This window comes from Notechis scutatus, chromosome Z (assembly GCF_049901735.1).
Source record: "Notechis scutatus isolate UNSWTSFEM ecotype Mainland chromosome Z, rNotScu1.2, whole genome shotgun sequence".
Classification (NCBI taxonomy): Eukaryota; Metazoa; Chordata; class Lepidosauria; order Squamata; family Elapidae; genus Notechis; species Notechis scutatus.
In genome coordinates this window covers 3,217,508-3,238,442 of record NC_142025.1, presented here as the reverse complement: position 1 = coordinate 3,238,442, position 20,935 = coordinate 3,217,508, and the positions used below count along the sequence as shown (strand labels likewise).

General features: G+C 44.1%; 1 protein-coding gene across 1 annotated transcript; it reads right to left on the bottom strand.

Annotated features, from left to right (window-relative positions):
- Nucleotides 1-401: 401 nt before the first annotated feature.
- On the bottom strand, nucleotides 402-19,495 carry HHATL (hedgehog acyltransferase like). The gene is made up of 12 exons (XM_026682966.2): nucleotides 19,059-19,495; nucleotides 16,497-16,648; nucleotides 15,759-15,826; nucleotides 14,978-15,091; nucleotides 13,345-13,539; nucleotides 10,397-10,606; nucleotides 9,534-9,705; nucleotides 7,179-7,323; nucleotides 6,139-6,174; nucleotides 5,784-5,985; nucleotides 1,811-1,952; nucleotides 402-660 (listed from the first exon to the last, which is right to left on the bottom strand). The coding sequence occupies exons 2-12, from the start codon at nucleotides 16,600-16,602 to the stop codon at nucleotides 539-541; spliced, it is 1,512 nt and encodes a 503-aa protein (XP_026538751.1). The 5' UTR covers nucleotides 16,603-16,648; nucleotides 19,059-19,495; the 3' UTR covers nucleotides 402-538.
- Between the last annotated feature and the right edge of the window lie 1,440 nt (nucleotides 19,496-20,935).

Below are 20,935 nucleotides of genomic sequence, written 5' to 3'. Positions count from 1 at the left end.
GCTGGATACATCCCTAGCTCTTTGGAGTAATCTTCATGGACACTCAAGCTAGGGTGGAGGGAGGGAGGAAATTGAAAGGAAGAATGGAGAAGGAGGGAGGGAGGAGAGGGAGAAGGGGAATAAGAGAGGGCGATATGGAAGGATGGAGGAAGTGAAAGAAGGAAGAAGGAAGGAGAAAAAAAATGAAGGGATGAAAAGGAGAGAGGGAAAAAGAGAAGAAAAAAGAAAAAGGAAGGAAGGAAGGAGAAAGAGAATTGATGAAAAGGAAAGAGGGGGAAAGAAAGAGGAAAGAAAAGGAAAGGAAGGGGAAAGAAAGGATGGATGAAAAGAAAGAAAGAGGGAGAAGGAAGGAAAGAAGGAAATAAGGAAGGAAGGGGGGGGGAGAAAGAATTTTTTCCCAATTTTGCATAAATAAATTCTTTATTTGGAAAACTGAGCAATTGCAGGAGAGCTTTGTGGCTCTTCTGCAGCTTTGAGGCACCCGGATTAAACAAAGCTCAGATGCCCTTGAGTTGCATCTTGTTTTTGCCTTTCTCCATTATTCTGCTTTTTCCTTGTCTTTCTCCTCGTCTCTGATAGCCAGGATCCGCTCCCTTTCTTTGATCAGTTGCACGCCGCAGTATGTGATGAACCAGATGGAGAAGGTGCTAAGAGGAAAACCTGAAATGGGAGAGAATGAGGGAAAAGAGGTTGAGGGACGGAAGGAAAGAAAGAGAGAGAGGAAGAGAGAGAGAGAAGAAGATGGAGGGAGAGATTAATTGAGGGAGGGAGAGGGAATTATGGAGAGGGAGGGATAGAAGCAGGGAAAGAAAAAGAAGGAAAGGGAGGGAAGGAGAGAGAGGTTAAGGAAGGGAGTTGGAAGGAGGAGGACAAAGGGAGAAAGAGGAAGGGAAAGAGGGAGAGGAGAGGAAAGAGGGAAGGGACAAGAGAGGGGAGGGAGAGAAAGGCAAAAGGGAAAAGAGAGATTGGGAGAGAGAACAGAAGGAGGGAGAGAAGGAGTGGGAAAAAGGAAAAGAAGGGAAGGTAAAAGGGGGAGAAAGGAAGGGGAGAGGGAAGGAGGGAAAGAGGCACAGAGTGAAAGAGAGAAGAAGAGGTTGGGTGGGAAAAAGAGGGAGAGGAAGGGCGAGAGGGAAAGAGGAAGGGAGGGAGGGAGATGGAGGGAAAGGGTGACAGAAGGAGAGAGAGGCCATTAACACGGAGTTAATTGGGCTGAGTTGTCATATCTCTTGAACAACACAAAGCTGGATGGAAGATGGATGTTATTCATATCACACTGGAGAAAATCAAACCCATTTTGTAAGAATTTCACCTGAGGGGGAATTTGGGTTCAATGAGAGAAGCTAACGAGGGATGTTTTGAGTAGAAACGGCATCCCTGAACTTCTGAGGAAACTTCAGGAGTTGCGTGGCAATGAATCAGAAGTATAGCAGACTCTCTTCTCCTGCATCAGAAGATGAGGCCTTTTCCACCCTAAACATAGAGGTGTCCTCAAAAAGTTGGCCCAGCCTTAAGATGCATGTCCCTAGTAATTCCTAGATGTGATCTGGTCAATTTCATCAGAGAGAAATTAACAGGTTGAGAGTGAAACTGACAACTGAAGAGTGAAATTGAGAGGTGGAGATTGAAATTGACAGGTGAAAAGTGAAATTGAAAGGTAGAAAGTGAAATTGACAGATGGAGCATGAAATTGACAGGTGGAGAGTGAAATTGACAGTTGCAGAGTGAAATTGACTAAACATAGCGAAATTGACACAAGAGATAGTGAAACTGATTACGTTAGAGCTTTTGAGCCAGAAGAAGATTACTATACCAGTTAGGAAGATCCTCTTGGCCACAAGAAGGGCAAACTCCAGACTATTGAGGGCAAGGATGTTGTAGAAGACAATTGCCCAGAAATTGGCTGCCCCAAAGATGCTTCTGATTCGCCGAGAAGTTGCCTCGGACATGTTGGCCTGCCAAGAAGAAAAAGAGACATCAGTGAGACAAGGAGGATGGGAATATTTCTCACCTTGTTTTCCTGCCCATATTTAATCCTGGTGTGCAGCATGTGGAAATAAGACCTCTTCAAAATATAGGTACTCCTCAATTTACAACCACAATTGATCCCAACATTTCTGTTGCTAAATGAGACAGATGTGAAGTGAGTTTTATCTGATTTTATGACTTTTCTTGCCAGAGATGTTAAGTGAATCACTGCAGTGGTTAAGTTAGTCACATGGTCATTAAGTGAATCTGGATTCTCCGTTGACTTTGCTTGTCAAAAGGTCACAGAAGGGGATCACTTGACCACAGGACATTGTGATCATCATAAATATGAACTAGTTGCCGGTCTGGAACTTCCGGTTTGAGTTCCTTTGGTGACAGACAGAAATCCGCGATCATGCGCGGTTTCTGTCTGGGCTCGCCGCTAGAGCGCCCCAAGCCGGCTGGTTTCGGGGCTAAGCCACCCCGTAGAGGTGGTGAAAAGGGGGGAGACCGCCAGCAGGGTTGAGGAGAGCCGCATCTCTCCTCCTCAGCTGGCCATTACTCCCTTTCCTGAAGGCGGTTGTAGTGGTGGTCAGAAATGGCCACCTCAAAGGAGAACTCGATTGGAAAAGAATGTGCAGGAGGAAGATAAGAAGTGAAAGTTTTGGCTGACTGGGTTAAATTGTAAAAGCAACAAGTAAGGTACCCTGGAATTTAAACTTACAAAAAATAACATCGCTCCCAAAGAAGAGTCGGAAGCACCAGAGGAAAGGGAAAGGGAAAGGTTTGGCTTTTTTCTTCTTCTCTCTCCTTCCCTATATTGACAACTAAGAGACTTAAATAAGAAATCGGAAAAATCTGCTTTGACATCAATACGCAATTAAGCTGAAAATGAAACAAAATGTCAAAGAGATAATAAAGATTTCTGGACATTAAAAATTTTCTTTTTCATAAGCAGGAAGGGAGAGAAAAAGAATAAGGGCAGGATCTGGAAGAGGGAGGAGACTGCCTGGAATTAAAAAGAATCTACAGTAAAACTTCAACAAGACTTCTAAAAGATACATTTTAACTGAAACTTTGCAACTAAATAGTAACCCCAGGAAGAGAAAGTGAAAAAAAAAGAGCAAAAAAGAAACAGCTTGTGTGTATTTGGATTATTTGGTGATCTTTGGATTCTTGGTTAATATATTTGAATGACTAAAATCAATTGGGTGGTTGTTTAAAAATTTATACAATGGCACCACTTCTGGATGAATTGAAAATGGAACTTAAAAAGTACAAAGAAGATGCACAAGAAGGGAAGGGTTCTTTTGGCTTCGTTTTTCAATTCTTAGAAATGGAGATTTGGAACTATGAGAAACAACAAGAAACGACTGCAAAACAAGAAGACTGGGACAAAGAAGAAGCCATCTTTAATGAACAAGCAATTTTACGTGGGGAAGAAAAAGGAAAGGGGGGAAAGAGAATGGAGAATTTAAGACTTTAAAAAAAACAAAAGAAAAGAAAAATAATTCAAAAAATAAGTATAATACTGGAAAGCAGCAGAAGAGGGGAATACAGAAGAGAGAAATAGAGGTGGAGAGACAAGTGGGTAAAAAGGGGAGAGAGAAGAAGAGAGGGAAGAAGGAAAGGAAAAGAAGTTACAAAGGACCGGAGCAAGATATAGAGAAACAGGACCTATTTAGAGATAATGGGTGAAAATCTAACTGAAAAAGGGATTCTGCAAAGGTACATAAGATTGTATTGTTATATTTGTATTAGAAATAATGTTAGAAAATTGGAAACAACATATGATTAAAATGAGGGATAAAATAGTTAGTGTAATTTAGTGAAATGCTTGTTAATAAAATAAGTGAAATAAAATAAATGAGAAAATTGAATTAGGAAGGAACAGGAACATTTTAATTAGTTAATGTTTTATAAAATATAAGTGAAGGTGGGGGGGAATTAACTATGGAAAGCTTATAATTGTTCCCATAGAAGTATGATATTTAATTGAAAAGTAATGTTAAAGATGTTAAGACTTTAATGAATATTAATATTAATGATAGAATTGAATTGGAATGGAATGTTGTTTTAATTATATACATTTATAATTTATTTTTTTTAAGAGTACAGTGTGTATTTTAAGAATGTACCAAGCAGAATCCGAATGGAAGTTATGTATTATATTGAATGTTACAACTTTAGGGAAAAGATATAAAGGCGTCATATTCCAATCAGTAACTACAGGAGAAATTTTGTTTAATGAGAAAAGATAATAGATAATTGAAACAGGACAGACAAAAAATATAAATACAATGATTTGAACTGAGATGAGATAATTAAAATAAAATTGAGAAAATTAAAAGAGGGGAGAAGCTATGCAGAAAATGTAAAATAGTAATAAGATATGGAATAGAATATAAAAATGAGCATGAACCTGAACTTGTGTCTGTACGAAGAAATGTAACCCGGGATTACGCTACTTTCAAAAAAGATGTTTTATTTGTATTTTTTTTTCTCTTTGTGAAAACTCAAATAAAATTTACAAAAAAATAAAATAAAATAAATATGAATTAGTTGCCAAGTGCCCAAATTTTGATCACATGGCCATGGGAATGCTGCAACGGTCCAAACTGTGAAAAACAGTTATAAGTCACTTGTCCAGTGCTGTGAACAGTGATTAAATGAATGATTGTAAGTTGAGAGCTACCTGTAGATGCAACTCACTAAAATATCTATGAAACAGATATTCAGACATCTGGATGTCTAATCTTTTTGGGCTCCTGTGCCAAAAATTGTGTGTGCGCTTGTGTGCTTGCACGCTCGCACTCGCGTGCCAGCACCCAGAAGGCAATGTGCGTGCCCCCATGTCCCCACGCATGCACGCACAATCCCCCCACCCCCACCCCTCACTGCCCCCTTACCTGCACTGCGCCTCACAGCTGATTTTTGGGCAGTTTGAGGCCTTTCGCCTCCCAGAGGCTTGAGGAAGGCTTCTGCAGGCTTTGCAGGCCAAAAACTAGGCCCGTTTCATCACTTCCGGTATTTCTGGAAAAACAGGAAGTGACAAACGCGGCCTAGTTTTCAACCTGCAAAGCCTGCAGAAGCCTTCCTAAAGCCTCTGGGAGGCCGAAAAGGCCTCAAACCCGCCGAAAATCAGCTGTGAAGCGTGCACATGCACAGTGAGATAAGTTTGCCTGCAGCTTGTGTGCCGGCACAAATGGCTGTGCGTGCCACCTGTGGCACATGTGCCATAGGTTTGCCATCACGGGTCTAGACGCTAGGAATTGTCCATTTGTTCATGAGTAGCCAGCCAGCCCTCTACACCAGGGGTCCCCAACCACTGGTCCGCGGACCGGTGCCCGGTCCGTGGAACAAGTCCTACCGGGCGCTGGCTTGCTGGGCGCCGCCATCTTTTTGATGAAAAAGTGCTTCCGGTGAGCTTTTCCGGTAGAAAGCTCACTGGAAGCACTTTTCATCAAAAAGATGGCGGCGCTAGCGCCGGTGAGCTTTTCCGGGTAGAAAGCCATTTCTACCCGGAAAAGCTCACGAGCGCAGCGCCGCTATCTTTTTGATGAAAAAGTGCTTCCGGTGAGGTCACCGAAGCACTTTTTCATCAAAAAGATGGCGGCGCCCAGCTAATGCCGGTACCGGGCCGTGCCATAAAAAGGTTGGGGATCACTGCTCTACACCACGGTCCAAAATGATTCATTTCTTGAAAATATTGTGAAAGAAGAGGTCACAATTCCGGTAGCTAGTTTGGAGATTTCTTCTAATATTTGACTTTCTGGTTTGGAAGATCTTAAAAAATGCATGAAGGATGAACTTAGCACCTCTTTATCTGCAAACGGCTTCAGCTGGAAGAACTGTTGCACCCACAACTCAAAATTGAGGCCGAAGCAGTTGCAAATGGACCATATGTAGACAATTTCACAAGGCCCCAGCCAGAGGGTGGTAATGAGAAATGTGGAGATGGTGGCCATGAGCTCCTTCAAGATGTTGTCATGATCCTTCCCAATGTAATCATAGACGTATCTGGAAATTAACACAACAGGTGAGGTTCAGGAGACTGGCTGGTGGGTCTGTTCTCTTGTCAGTGAAGGACCCATCCCACATTTGTTGCGAGACCACAACATCTCCCATACTTGTGAAGCACCATATAATGAATTGCGACCCAAAACCACTTACTTGCACAGCCAATCGTTAATCCCTCTGTCAAAATGCCTAGAAACAGATGCAAACAATTTTAAAAACTTAGTTTATTAATTGTCCTTATTATGTGACATAAATTCACCCGTCTATGTGGCCAGTTTCCCAATTACTATTTTTGAGCCAGGTGCCAAGTACTCTGTACCTGTTCATTTGCTTTTTCTTGCCTAAATAGCAATCATGCTTAGACTTACATAGAATACTGTAGAATAGAATTCTTTATTGGCCAAGTGTGATTAGACACACAAGGAATTTGTCTTGGTGCAAATGCTCTCAGTGTGCATAAAAGAAAGGATACTTAATGATAGTCATAGGGTATAATAAGCAATCAAATCATACTAGGAAACAGTCCATATAAATCATAAGGATCCAAGCGACAAAGTTACAATCATACAATCACAAGTGGGAGGGGCTGGGTGATAAGAAGGGATGAGAAGGTTAACAGCAATAATATTGCAGACTTTGTAAATAGTTGATAGTGTTGAGGGAATTATTTGTTTAGCAGAGTGATGGCATTTGGGAAAAACCTGTCCTTGTGTCTAGTTGTTCTGGTGTGCAGGGCTCTATAGCATCGTTTTGAGGGAAGGAGTTGAAACAGTTTATGTACAGGATGTGAGGGGTCTCTAGATATTTTCACAGCCCTCTTTTTGACTCGTGCAGTATATACCGCTTTACAGTGCTCCCTCTCTAAGCAGTTTACAAAGTCAGCCTCTTTCCCCCAGCAATTTGGGTCGTCCTTTTACCCACCTCGGAAGGATGGAAGGCTGAGTCCACCTTGAGCCTGGTGGGATTTGAAATGCCAAATTACAGGCTGCTGGCAATAAGCAAAAGTAGATTTTTACTTTGGGAGGGGTGGGGGCTAGATAACTCAATCAACAGAGGTGGTCAAAACATTGTACCAGCCTGGTCCCCAAAGTTGTATGTTGCTATCCCAACATTTCTCCGTGATGGGAAATTCCCTTCCTGCAGTTCAGCCAGGGAGGAAAGCTTTGCCCACACAGCAACCTGAAGCAACTCACGTTTCCGCAAAGACATAGAGCATCGTGATGCACTTGGGGGGGTGAGGTGGGTCCAGGTGATCCAACCTGGCGATGGTGTTGATGACCCCAAACATCACGGCAGCTTTCACCCAGTCGTACACCAAGTTGGAGTAGGCCAGGCCAGCTGTGGAGCAGAATGGAAGGAGGAGAAAGAGAAGGACAGAAGAATAGTGAGATACTTTTTGTAACAGATTCACAGAGTTGGAAGGGACCTTGTAGGTCATCTAGTCCAACCCCTGGCCCAAGCAGGAGACCCTGCACCATTTCTGACCGATTGTAGTCCAGCCTCTTCTTGAAAGCCTCCAGTAATGAAGCTCCCACAACTTCCGAGGGCAACTTCTGTTCCATGGGTTGATGGTTCTCACTGTCAGAAAAGTTTCTCCTTATTTCTAGGTTGATTCTCTCCTTGTTCAGTTTCCATCCATTATTCCTTGTCTGGCCTTCGGGTGCTTTGGAGAATAGCTTGACCCCTTCCTCCCTGTGGCAGCCCCAGAAATATTGGAAGATGCTCTCCTGTCTCCCCTGGTCCTCCTCTTCATTAGACTAGCCAGGCCCAGTTCCTGCAACCAACCGTTCATCGTATGTTTGAGCCTCCAGTCCCCTCATCATCCTAGTTGTTCTTCTCTGCACTTTTTCTAGAGTCTCAACATCTTTTTTGTAGTGTCATGAACAAAACTGGATGCAGTGTGGTCTTACTAAGGCTTTATAGAGTGGTATTAGTACCTCACTTGATCTCAATTGTATTCCTCTGTTAATGCAACTTAGGATTGCATTAGCTTTTTTGGCAGCTGCTGCACACGGCTGGCTCATATTTAGCTAGTTGTCCAAGATCCCTCTCACAATTACTGCCATTAAGCCTGTGATTCTGTGAAGAGTAATGTAGCCATCTGTCAGCTCTACATGGTAGACCAGACTAGGAAACAAGCTTCCACAGAAAGATTAGACGAAGTCCTCGACTTATGACAGTTCGGACCGGAACATCCATCACTAAGTGAGACAGCCATTAAGGGAACTTTTGCCAGAGTCATTAAGCAAATCTGGTTCTTCCCATTGACTTTGATGGTTGGGAGCCAACTGGGGAGATCAGAAATGGCCATCATGTGACCTTGGGGCACCGCAACTATTGTAATGCTGGTTACAAGCTCACAAGTGTCGATCTCATGACCCCTGGGATGATGCAACTGTCATAAGTGCAAGGACCAGTCAGAGGTAGCTTTTTACAGTGCCATTAGAAAAGTAGCTAAATGAGGATTGTAAGTTGAGGACTACCTGAAGGGGAAATCCAACCTAGGTGTCTTCTTAATATATCTATCTCTCTTCCCAGTTTCCGAATATTTGATTCAAGGGAATCTTGTTTCTATGCTATCAGACTTAGTTTGTACAGGTAGTCCTCGACTTGCAACCGGAATCGAGCCCAACATTTCTGTTGCTAAGCAAGACAGTTGTTAAGTGAATTTTGGCCCAATTTATTATCTTTCTTGCCACCGTTGTTAACTGAATCACTGCAGCGTCACACGATTGTTATGTGAATCTGGGCTTCCCCACTGACCTGGTTTGTCAGAAGGTCGCAAAAGGGGATCACGTGGCTCCAGGGACATTGCAACTGTCATAAGCTTGAACCAGTTGCCAAGCATCTGGATTTTGATTATGTGACCAAAGGGATGCTGCAATGGTCGTAAGTGTGGGAAAACAGTCATAAGTCATTTGATTTCAACTTATTGGTCATCAAGACTTTTGGGATCCAAATTTGGTACGTTATGGATAGCATTCCCTGGAGTTCACCATTCAGTCCAACAGAACCAGAATTCACCCCTGGATATGTTAAAGTGGTAGAATTGCTTGAGGTTTTTGCAATTCATAGATGGGACACTCAGCAGATGAGGAGATGCTTCCTCAGTCATGTCAGGCAGAGAAGCCAGACCGGCTAGCAGTTGAATATAATTTCAGAGGAACATTTGTTCTACACAGAATTGAGGCTTATGATTCTCAGCCAGAGATATTTAGTTATGTCAACAACCAACAATTGCTCAGCATCAAAGCCAGGAAACATAGGGCAAAGGAGCTACTGAAGCCCTGGAAAAATGGGGAGAAGATGAAAAAGTTTAAACTTCCATAGAAACAAGGAACCCTGCATCTTTTCGTCCACAGAAGGCAAATGACAGGGCAGTGTGGCTTCACTCAAGTTTCCAATGCAATCTTTTTAGCTATCTCTACTCAATGTCCTCCAACCTTTTAAAGACATGTGGATTTCAACGCCCAGAACTCTCCAACCAGTCTATCAGGCATGGACTTCAACTCCCAGAACTCTCCAACCAGTGTGCATACTATATTTACCCAGCGCCCAGTCGGAGAGACGGTTCACAAACTTCAGGTCTGAAGGAATGGTCAGGATGTAGAAAAAGTGGAAGAAAACATCCACAGCAACAATGGCCGTGAGTTGGACGACAGCATGGATGACGATTTGCCTCATCTCGCGATCTTTACGCCACAGCTGGCTGTTGTGTGCCTGTGGCCGAGGGAAAATGAGGAACTAAAAGCAGTTCCCAAAACATCTGGCCTTGTAGAATGCAGAACGGGAAAAGGGAGGGAGGGAAGGAGGGAGGGAGGGAGGGAGGGAGGAAGGAAGGAAGGAAGGAAGGAGAAAGGGATGATGGAAAGGAAGAAGAAAATAAGGGAGGGAGAGAAGGTTAGGAGGGAACATGGATGGATGGATGGATGAAAGGAAGGAAAGAAGGAAGGAAGGAAAGGAAGAAAGGAAGGAGAGAGGGAGGAAGGGAGGGAGAGAAAGGAGGTGGGAGAGAGGGAAGATAGATGGAAGGAGGGAAGGAGGAAAGAGAGGGGGAGGGAGGGAAAGAGAGTGGAAGGATTCACATTCTTATTTTCCTCCCTCCCTCCCTTACTTCCTTACTTCTTGTCTACCTTCCTTTACAACAGCAAAGTATTCAAATTATTCATTGGTCAGATATACAGTTCACCAAGCAAAAACAGACAGGGCTTACACGCATGATGGTGAATCTAGGACACATGTGTCAAACCACATGTTTGGGGTGACATACCAGAAAAGGCTAACTAGGCATTTTCTAAATTTTTGACACCAAAAGGTTCACCATTAGTAACTTACACGTTGCTTCCACCTCCTCCTTTGCTTCTGCTTCTTGATTGGCTAAAGAATGGCGTGGATGGTGGGTAATTCTTACCTGGACATGAAATTGGTCAAAGGTCATGATGGGTCCGAAGAAGAAGAAAGGGAGGTAGAAATTGTATTTCATCAGGGCAAAGATGGAATAATTTCCCTCTTTCCTCTCACAGTTCTCCAGGGCGAAACTCATGCAGCGCATGATACTGAATCCGGTTCCACCATAAAAGAGAATATCTTGGAGATCAAAGGTTCCTGGGACAAAGCCGTTCTGGACAAAGAAAAGTTATCATACATGGACTAAAGAAAAGAGAACTTTGCAAAAAAAAACAAAAAAAACCAATCCCAAGGTGAGCCAAACCATTTACCTTTTCTCCCACCTTTTCCTTCCTTCCACCGGATCTATCTCTCCTCCCTCCCTCCCCTCCCCTTCCCCTGCCTCCCTCCCTTTCTCTTCCTTCCCTCCTCCCTTTCTTCCATCCACCTTCCTTCCCTCCCTCCCTTCTCTTTCCTTCCTTCCTTCCTTTCCTTCCATTTTCTTTCTTTCTTTTCTTCTTCTCTCCCTTCCTTCCCTTCTCCTTCCTTCCTTCCTTCCTTCCTTCCCTTCCCCTTTCTTCCTCCCTCCCTCCCTCCTTTTCCACACAATTTCTCCTTGATCCTCAAGAAATAACACCCCTCCAGTCCTCCTGAAGCCCAGGATTCCATCTTGGATCAGTACAACTAAGCTGGATGTTTCTAGAGATCATTCTTGGACTTAATGGGTGAATAAAATTCTAAAGAATCCACAGAGAGCTGGAGAGCAGACGGGTCTATTGGCAGGTCATTTCATGGGTTATTTTCTCTCTCTCTCATATATTAAAATGTCCTCATTTACATCTGAAGTCCTGGAAGAAGAGGCAATACTTTTTGCTCAACCCTTCATTCAACCCTTCCATCCTTGTAGGGGATAAATTTTCTGCTAAGTCTCCTGTTCTTTTATAGATGAGTTCCATCATTAGGGTGAATATGTAGTGTGGGGTCCTTTCTGCCCCTCTAAGCTTAATTGATTTGTTGCAGACGTTTCACGACCCAGTTAGGTTACATCATCAGTGTGTGAGAGAGAGCAGGGTTTGCTCTCTCTCTCTCTCTTTTTTTTTGACAGTTGCTTGCCCCTGGCAGTGTTGGTGAGTATATAGGGATTTCCACCCCCTTTGGTAGTTTCTTGATTAGGGTATTGTTTTCTGCTTGATTGTTTGTCTGGGGTTAATTCGTGCTTATCTGGATCTCTCTTTCTGCGGAAAAGTCCTCGGTGCTGTCTGAGGTTGATCGTTTGCTTGCAAATGGTTCATTACCCAAGTTGGGAGCATTAGCATCGTAATTCACAACACTGTAAATCCCTATTCCCTCTAGCACTGATGATGTTCCCTAGTTGGGTCATGAAATGCCTGCAAGGAAACCATCAAGCTCAGATAGCACCAACCACCCTACAGTTCTCCTTCTTTTTCTCTTTCTCTTTCTCTTTCTCTTTCTCTTTCTCTTTCTCTTTCTCTTTCTATTTCTCTTTCTCTTTCTCTTCCTCTTCCTCCTTCTCCTCCTCCTCCTCCCCTTCTTCTTCTTCTTCTTCTTCTTCTTCTTCTTCTTCTTCTTCTTCTTCTTCTTCTTCTTCTTCTTCTTCTTCTTCTTCTTCTTCTTCTTCTCCTCCTCCTCCTCCTCCTCCTCCTCCTCCTCCTCCTCCTCCTCCTCCTCCTCCTCCTCCTCCTCTTCCTCTTCCTCCTCCTTTCTGCAGATCCCACTCCCTTCTAGCATAGATAACATCACCAGGATTAGTAATGAAGCCTCTGCCCGCAAACACCCAAGCTCAGAGAGCACCAAGGACTCTACAGAAAGAGAAACCCAGATAAGCGTGAATTAATCCCAGACAAACAAGCAGAGAGCAGAACTTCAGTCAAGAAATTACTAAGGAGAAAGTCATATCCCACCAGGCTCCTGTATATAAACTGGGAGCAAATTCCACACAACAATAGCACTGACGACATTACCTAGTTGAACAATGAAACATCTTCGAGAAAACCACCAAGCTCAGAGACAGCCCCCCCCCCAAGGGCCCTCCCAGTTCATCCCTGAGCTACATATCTCCGCTTCTATTGAAATATTTCTTTCTTAGCTATATTAACTGTCAGCTTTGGAAGTCATGTTGAGATTCGATGCTCCCACACTGCCACAATTGAGCCTGAGAAAGTGGGAGTGGGGGATTCATTGGCGTCTATCTAGTTAGAGGTAATAAAATTATTTTGCTGGTTCAAGGTCACTGAGTGTGGCGCATAATGAAATGGGAATCTTACTTTAGGACGGATGGGGATTGGACCATGTGATGTGGTGACTGGAAGACAGGGGACTGGAGACTAAAACATATGAACGGTTACAGGAACTGGGCCTGGCTAGTCTAGTAAAGAGAAGGACCAGGGGAGACATGATAGCGGTCTTCTAGTATTTGAGGGGCTGCCACAGAGAGGAGGAAGGGGTCAAGCTACAGTATTTTCCAAAGCCCCCAAAGGCCAGACAAGGAATAATGGATGGAAACTGAACAAGGAGAGATTCAACCTGGAAATAAGGAGAAACTTTCTGACAGTGAGAACAATCAACCCATGGAACAGAAGTTGCCCTCGGAAGTTGTGGGAGCGCCATCACTTGAGACTTTCAAGAAGAGATTGGACTGCCATTTGTCAGAAATGGTGTAGGGTCTCCCGTTTGGGCGGGGAGTTGGACTAGATGACCTACAAGGTCCCTTCCACCTCTGATTATCTGTTATCTGGTGATGGCCAAGTGGGGGGATGGATTTGTAGTTTTGACTTTTGCAAGGAAGCCCTTTCAAGATTCGGCATTCCACAGACATACCAGTTGCTATCCAAATAAAGGTACCTTTGACAGATGTCTGTCTCGGAGTTATTGATTGGAATGGAGGGTTGCTGGAACGCTGACATTAACCAGGTTTGTGGCAAGCCAGGAACAGGACCTGGAAGACTAACTCACCTGCCAGGAGTTGAAGGGTTCGAACTTGAACGAAGCGAGGCTGCAGAGGCCAGCAACGAAACACAGCCATTTCTGCTTAGCCAGGCCCACCGTGTAGAGCACCAAGCAGTGGCATAGAATGACCATCAGGTAATTGATTCCCATGGTGCCCAGCACAGTCAGGATGCCGTAAACCATGTACATGACAGATCTGTGCTGCAAGGAAATGAATGAAAAAAAAAAGTTTGTTCTTCTGGTCTCAATCAGAGGTGGGTATTCAGCCAGTTCTGACCGGTTCTGGAGAACCGGTAGTGGAAATTTTGAGTAGTCTTGGAGAACTGGCAAATGCCACCTCTGACTGGCCCCGCCAATCCCATCTATTCTCCGCCTTCCGAGTCCCAAATTAATATATATTAATTTGCATAGTGTAACCACAAATTCCTTGTGTGTCTAACCACACTTGGCCAAATAAAGTTATCTATTCTATTCTATTCTATTCTATTCTATTCTATTCTATTCTATTCTATTCTACTCTACTCTACTCTACTCTACTCTACTCTACTCTATTCTATTCTCTATTTTGTAGTACATTATCTATTCTATTCTATTCTATTCTATTCTAATTTTATTCTATTCTATTCTGTTCTATTTTATTATATTAATTTTGTTCTATTCTAGTCTGTATTTTGCAATACATTCTCTATTCTCTATTTATTTTGTAATATATATTCTATTCTATTCTCCATTCTATTCTATTCTATTCTATTCTATTCTATTCTATTCTAATTTTATTCTATTCTCTATTTTTTTCTATTTTATTAATATGGTTCTATTCTATTCTCTATTTTGCAGTACATTTATTCTATTATATTTATTTTGTACTATATATTCTATTTTATTCTATTCTTTATTCTACTCTGTTCTATTTTATTCTATTCATTTTGTTTTATTCTATTTTTCTATTAATTTTGTTCTATTCTCTATTTTGTAGTACATTCTCTATTCTGTTCTATTAATTTTGTTCTATTCTATTTCTATTCTCTTCTATTTTCAGTATCTTCTCTTCCCTTCCCTTCTTTCCATTCCATGTGATTGTTTGAAATCACAACGGCACTGAAAAAGGATGACTGTTGAGGCATTCCCATGGTCACGTGATCAAAATTTAGATGCTAAGCAACTGACTCATATTTATAACGGTCACGGTGTCCCGGGTTCAAATGATTTTGTGACCTTCTGACTATGGAGAAGCAGGTTCACTTTTTGCTAACTCAACAACTGCAGTGATTTGCTTAACAACGGGGGCAAGGAAGGTGGTGGAATAGGGCGAAACTCACTTAGCAACTGTCTCGTTTAGCAAGAGAAACATTGGGCTCAGTCGCAGTCGTTATGCCGAGGACTGCCTGTAGGGGAATCACTGAGGTTGGTTGCTAATGTCTCTGTTGTGTAGTTCCAAGAAGAACCAGCAGGGGCAGGCCAGGGGTGGAATTCAGCCAGTTTGCACCACTTCAGGAGAACCGGTTGTTAACTTCCTGAGCCGTTTGGTGAACCAGTTGTTGGAAGAAATCATTAGGGCAGAGAACCGGTTGTTAAGTTATTTGAATCCCAACTCTGGGGCAGGCGGTTGGGTGAAGGCAAGGGGTGAGCATGGACCTACCTGAGGGGCTGCCAGGGAGCAGATTTTGGCAAACAGGACATGGCCTGAAAGAGCGAAGAGGATGAGATTCCTGAAGGAGGTGAACCACATGGCCCACTCAAAGTCGGCCACATCCTGGAAAAGAGAAGCAAAGAGCTAGTTCTTGGTTTATGTGTAGTTTGAGTGGACTTGACTTCTGCAACCTGGACTTTATGGAGCAAATCCAGAAGTTCTTGGAGGCTGCTTGAACTTAAAATACAGGGAGGAGGGGAGGAGGGAGAGGGGGAATGAAGGTAGGGAGGATGGAAGAAGGGAGGATAGAAGGACAGAGGGAGGGAGGAAGAAAGGAGGAAGAAGGGAGGGAGGGAGGAAGGAGGGAAAAACGGGGAGAAAGGAAGGAAGGAAAAGAGGAGACAGAAGGAAGGAAGAAAAGAATAAGAGGAAAGGAGGGAAGAATCAGGAGAATGGATTAAGGGAGGGAGCGAGGGAGGAAAAGAGGGAGAGAGAAGGAAGGAAGAAAAGAATAAGAGGGAAGGAGGGAAGAATCAGGAGAATGGATTAAGGGAGGGAGGAAGGAAAAGAGGGAGAGAGAAGGAAGAAAGAAAAGAACAAGAAGAAAGGAGGAGGAATCAAGAAAATGGAGGAAGGAAAGGAGGAAGGGAGAAAGAGAAAAGGGGGAGAAGGAAGGAAGAATAAAGAACAAGAGGAAAGGAGGGAGGGATCAAGAAAAGGAAGGAAGGGAGGGAGGGAGGGAGTTAAACATAAACCTTCTTCGTCTTCCTTCTCAAAGTCCTGCACTTACCATTTTCCTGCCAAAATAATGCCATCCTGGTTTTATGTTTTCTCGGAAGGCTTTTCGATTCATGCTATCTGAAAGAAGCAAAAAAAAAAAAAGGGGGGGAGAGAGGGAGAGAGAAAGAATAAGTGGGGGAAGGCTTCCCAGGAGACGGGGAGTTCTAATTCTGCCTAAGCCATGAAAGTCAGATGGGGTAACTTTGGGGCCCTCAATCCAGCCACCTCGCAGGGTGGTTGTTGTGGATAAAATAGAAAAAAGGAAAGCGTGTTGGATACGTTTGCAACCTGGACTTCCTTGTGGAAATCATAAAGGCAGGATATAAAATAAATAAAAAATAAGTGAGTAGCTGAATAAGTATTTTAGTATTTAGCATTTATTTGATTTGTCAATCGCTTACAAGGTAATAGGTATATATGTACATAGTTATGAATACATGAAATGGGGATATATAAGAAAAATAAAAGAAACAATAGGACAGGGACGGTAGGCACGTTGGTGCGCTTATGCACGCCCCCTACAGGCCTCTTAGGAAAGGGGTGAGGTCAATAGGAGACAGTCTAAGGTTAAAGTTTTGGGGGTTTGGGGAAGAAACCACAGAGTCAGGTAGAGTATTCCAGACATTGACCACCCTGTTGCTGAAGTCGTATTTCCTGCAGTCACGAATAAATGAATAATAAGGCAATAGATTGACCATAAAAGAGGTGATTCTTCCCCCTACCTCTGAGGGGTTTTTTCAAGGATTACCTTGGGAGCTCTCAAAAATCTCCTGGCCACTGTAAGCGATGGCACAGGACACAATCAGGGCATAAAGCCCCAACTCATAGGTGGGCAATGCCGCCTTAATCCCCATCTTGGACAAAAGCCCTTGAAGGACACGCCCTGAGAGTCTTCCAGACCTGTGGAGGAGAAAGAGAAAGAGAGAGGTAGAGGTGAGATGAGAAACTGATGGAAGAGGGTCACCAAAGCGTTGAATTCTGGAATCAGCGGGGACCTTTGAGGACACCTAGACCACTCCCATGCTCGGTGCAGAAGGCCAATTCAATTTGAAATTAGAGGACCCCATTCGGTGCACGAAGACATCCAAAGAAGGGGATGGCATCATGGCCCTGGGAGCCTTGGCACTGTTTGAGCTTGGTTGGTTTCTTGCAGACAAACTAGGTAACATCATCAGTGACAGAAAGAGGAGGAGGAGGAGCAGGAGGAGAGGCGGAAGAGGGGAAGGAGGAGAACAACAACAATAACAATTGTGGAGTCCCTGGTACTCTCTGAGCTTGGTGGGTTTCTCGCAGACATTTCCTGACTCAACTAGATAACATCATCAGTGCTAGGAGGGGTTTGGGGCAGTGGGTTGTGGAGAGGAAGAGAAGGAGGAGGAAAAGGAGAAGGATTGGGGGTCCTTGGTGGTCTCTGATCTTAATTGCTTTCTTGCAGATGTTTCATGATCCATCATCAGTGCTGGAAGGGAGTGGGGCTTCCTCTCTTCATAGACCAATACTTTGTTGTGTCATTCTTGGTGGTTCCTTGATTAGGCTGTTGTTTACTAATAACTTATATACAAACAGAGACGAAACCTCCCTCCCTTCTAGCTCTGATGACGTTACCTAGTTGGGTAATGAAACATTTGCTAGAGAAAAATCAAGCTTAGAGTGCAACAAGGATTCCCCAGTTGAACCCTGACCTAGAAATATTCTCTTCTAGTTCCAGACTAGAACTTGGAGACCACTAGTGATTGGGGCAAAGCACCCAGCTATCTGATGCCTAAGGTGGGACTAACACTCTTTTTCCCCCCTGATGATTCACCGAAAGTCACCCAGCCACATTTCATACCTTAAATGAAACTAGAACTCCCTGTCTCCTGGCAATTGGCCCAAAACCACCTAGCTGTCTTTCATACCTAAAATGAAATGATTGGCCCAAAATCACCTAGCTGTCTTTCATACCTAAAATGAAACTAGAACTCCCTGTCTCCTAGCGATTGGCCCAAAGTCACCCAGCCATCTTTCATACTTAAAGTGAGACTAGAACTCCCCGTCTCCTGGTAAATGCCCCAAAGTCACCCAGCTGGCTTCCATGCCTCAGACAGCAGTAGAACTAAACTAGACTAGAATTCAGAATCTTCCATTCAGTATTGGACCCCGATTCTTGGCAATCTTGCTCCCTGACATACCTCACTTAACCCCCCCTCCTCTCCCCCATCTCACCCCCCAAAAATGCCTCCAGCATTATTCTGGACCTCCAAGAAAAGATTCCGAGCCTAAAGATGCCAGAAACGCTTTGGAATAATTGCTTGTCCCCATTTTGGCATCTGAGTGGTTCGTTTCAACTCCAGGGCTAATAAACAGAAGCCTTTGAAGAGCAGCCCAAAGGAAAGAATTGTCTCTTTGTGCTTCGGTGTGTGTTTGTGTGTGTGTGTGTGATTTCCCCCAACCCCTCCATTCAATTCCCTTCCTCCTTTTTTGCAGCAGGTTAACTGTTTTCAGTCCAAATGATCCAAGGGGATGCAAACTTCGCAAGACAGACAACCCACAACCAGCCTAGCCTCAGTTTCTTATTTTAGCTTCCCGGACCACCTTATCTGCAGCCTGCTGTGCTGCGACAATGTGATATCAAAACGGGCTGTGTTGCTTTCCAGCTCGTATCTTGCAGAGACACCCGGCTGGAGAGAGCCATCCACAAGGAGAAACATGCCAAATTGTTGTTTATTGTGTGTGTGTGGTGTGTTTTTTTGGCAGAAGTTATTTCTTGTACTTCTCTCTTGGTTGGTGAAGTGCCTAGGATTTTGCTGCATTGCTGGGGCATTGCTGTTTGGCATCACACACAAAAATGCAGAATAAACCTCTGCTTTAAGAACCTGGAGGTTTTTAAGTGTTTAAAGAAATTATTTTTTAAAAAATGGAGTTTTTAAACAGTTAAAAAACAACAACCCTGGAGGTTTTTTAAGAATTGGACAACTATGTTGGACTAGAAGACCTACAAGGTTCCTTCCAACTCTTCTTTATTATCCCAGCTCATGCAGGCTACAAAGCCCTTTACTATAAATTGCAACCTGCTCACTCCTTTCAGCAACCCCCCTTCCTATAAATTCCCATCTCCCCCCACCCATTTAAGCCCTCCTGGCCAGCAAACCGCGAACCCCCTCTTCTGTTCCCACTGAAGCATTTATTGCACCAAGTCTCCAAACCCCCCCTGCCCGCCCCCATTCACTGACCTTGAGAAAGTTGCAACCTAAGGCATCAGGAGGTGGGTGGGTGGGTGGGCAGAGTTGGGGGTACAGAAGGGAGAAGGTTTGTGGGGGTGGGGGCTCACCTCTTTCAAGTTGAAGTTTAGGAAGCCATGAAAGTCTTGCTGGAAGGTCCTAAGAGGAGTTTGCTGGCTTGCTGAAGTTCCCTGGTGGGAATGAGAACGGAGGGTGGAAAGTATCTGGCTGGAGATATTTTTATTTTGGAGCAGAACTGCAGAAGGGAGGGTTGTTCCTGTAGCTGTCCATCAGAGTAGCAGCTGAGGACAACCCAGAACAGGAATCTGCTTGGCAAAAGTTAGCCCAGGGAGGGGAAAAGGAGATGGTTGACCGGGGAGCACCAGGTGATCGCTTCCATCATACCCTTGCTGCAGTTTCTGGCTGCTGTTTCTGGGTCAGTTGTATTAAATGGCTGGCGGGACACCTGAGACGGTCACTTTTTCGAGAGGAAGGGTCAGTTCAGAACATGGAAGGCTCCTTGGCACAAAGACCGTAACGTGCAACGGGGAAGAGCACGCCTCCTTCCCATAATGACGGTCCAAACACGCACTTGGAAGGATCTCTTGGGGTGGTCTGGACCCTTAAGAGAACCACACTATTTCTGCACCATGTTTCAGTAATGTCAATGGAAGAACATCCAACAATGTCCACACCACTATCTGAACAGAATAATAGAGTTGGAAGGGACCTTGGAGGTCTTCTAGTCCAACTCCTGCTCAAGCAGGATACCCTATACCATTTCAGACAGTTGGCTGTCCAATCTCTTCTTAAAAACTTCCAGTGTTGGAGCATTTACAGCTTCTGGGGGCAAAGTCGTTCCACTCAGTGATTGTTCTCACTGTCTCCTTAGTTCTCTCCCTGATTAGTTTCCACCCGTTGCTTCTTGACCTGCCTTCAGGTGCTCTGGAGAATAGCTTGACTCCCTCTTCTTTGGGGCAGCCCCTCAGATATTGGAAGACTGCTATCACGTCACCCACCCACCCCAGTCCTTCTTTTCATTGGATTAGATGTACAATTCCTGCAACATGCATATGTTTTAGCCTCCAGTCTCCTAAATCCTTTTTGTTGTTCTAGTCTGCACTCTTTCCAGAGTCCTAACTTTTTTTTTTACATCATGGCAACCAAAACTGGATGTGGCATTCCAAGTGCGATCTTATCAAGGCATTGTAAGTGGTATTAATAATACTTCACGTGATCTTGATTCTATCCCTCTATTTATGCAGCCTAGGACTGCACAGTGGATCTTTTGGCAGCTGCAGCACATGGCTGGCTCATATTTAAATGATTGTCCACTAGGACTCCAAGATCCTTCTCAGAGTTACTGCTATTGAGCCAGGTATCTCCTATTCCAGTGGTTCCCAACCTTTTCTTCGCCCTGCACCCCTAAAGAAATTTCACTCGAACCTCGCACCCCCTGAAATTTAGACTTTAGGAACTACTGAACGCGTTAAATATATGGTAGGATTGAATCTTTTCAGCTATGTATGTGACGGCCACTAAATAACGATACTTAACTCTAAAATGAAAACAAAGTTAATCCATTGCATAATAAATAAAAATGCCAACATATAGCCAATATCCTATTATTTACCTGGACTTTTCTCGCACCCCTGGAATATCGCCCTCGCACCCCCAGGGTGCGAACACCCCAGGTTGGGAACCCTGACCTATTCCCATGATGGTGAACCTATGGCACGGGTGCTGGCTCTGCATGCCACTTCTACTGGCACACAGGAGGTCACCTGGAAGAGCCCCACTGCTCATGCGTGCACATCGCCCATGGTGTTGGGTATTTGGCACGCATGCACAGGGGGCGGGTGCACAGGAGATGCACACACATGAGCAGAGACATGCGGGGCACGCGGCCGTGGTGGTGTTCTACTCAGGGGTGGGATTCAAAATGTTTAACAGCTGGTTCTATGGGCGTGGCTTAGGTGGTGGGGCG

Excerpts from the sequence above, each read along its gene's own strand:
- HHATL (XM_026682966.2), bottom strand. The coding sequence starts at position 16,602 with ATGGGGATTAAGGCGGCATTGCCCACCTATGAGTTGGGGCTTTATGCC. Across the intron at positions 7,324-9,533 it reads TCTCTCCGACTGGGCGCTGG|CTGGCCTGGCCTACTCCAAC; the intron begins GTAAATATAGTA and ends TCTGCTCCACAG. Across the intron at positions 6,175-7,178 it reads CTCTATGTCTTTGCGGAAAC|GCATTTTGACAGAGGGATTA; the intron begins GTGAGTTGCTTC and ends ATCTGTTTCTAG.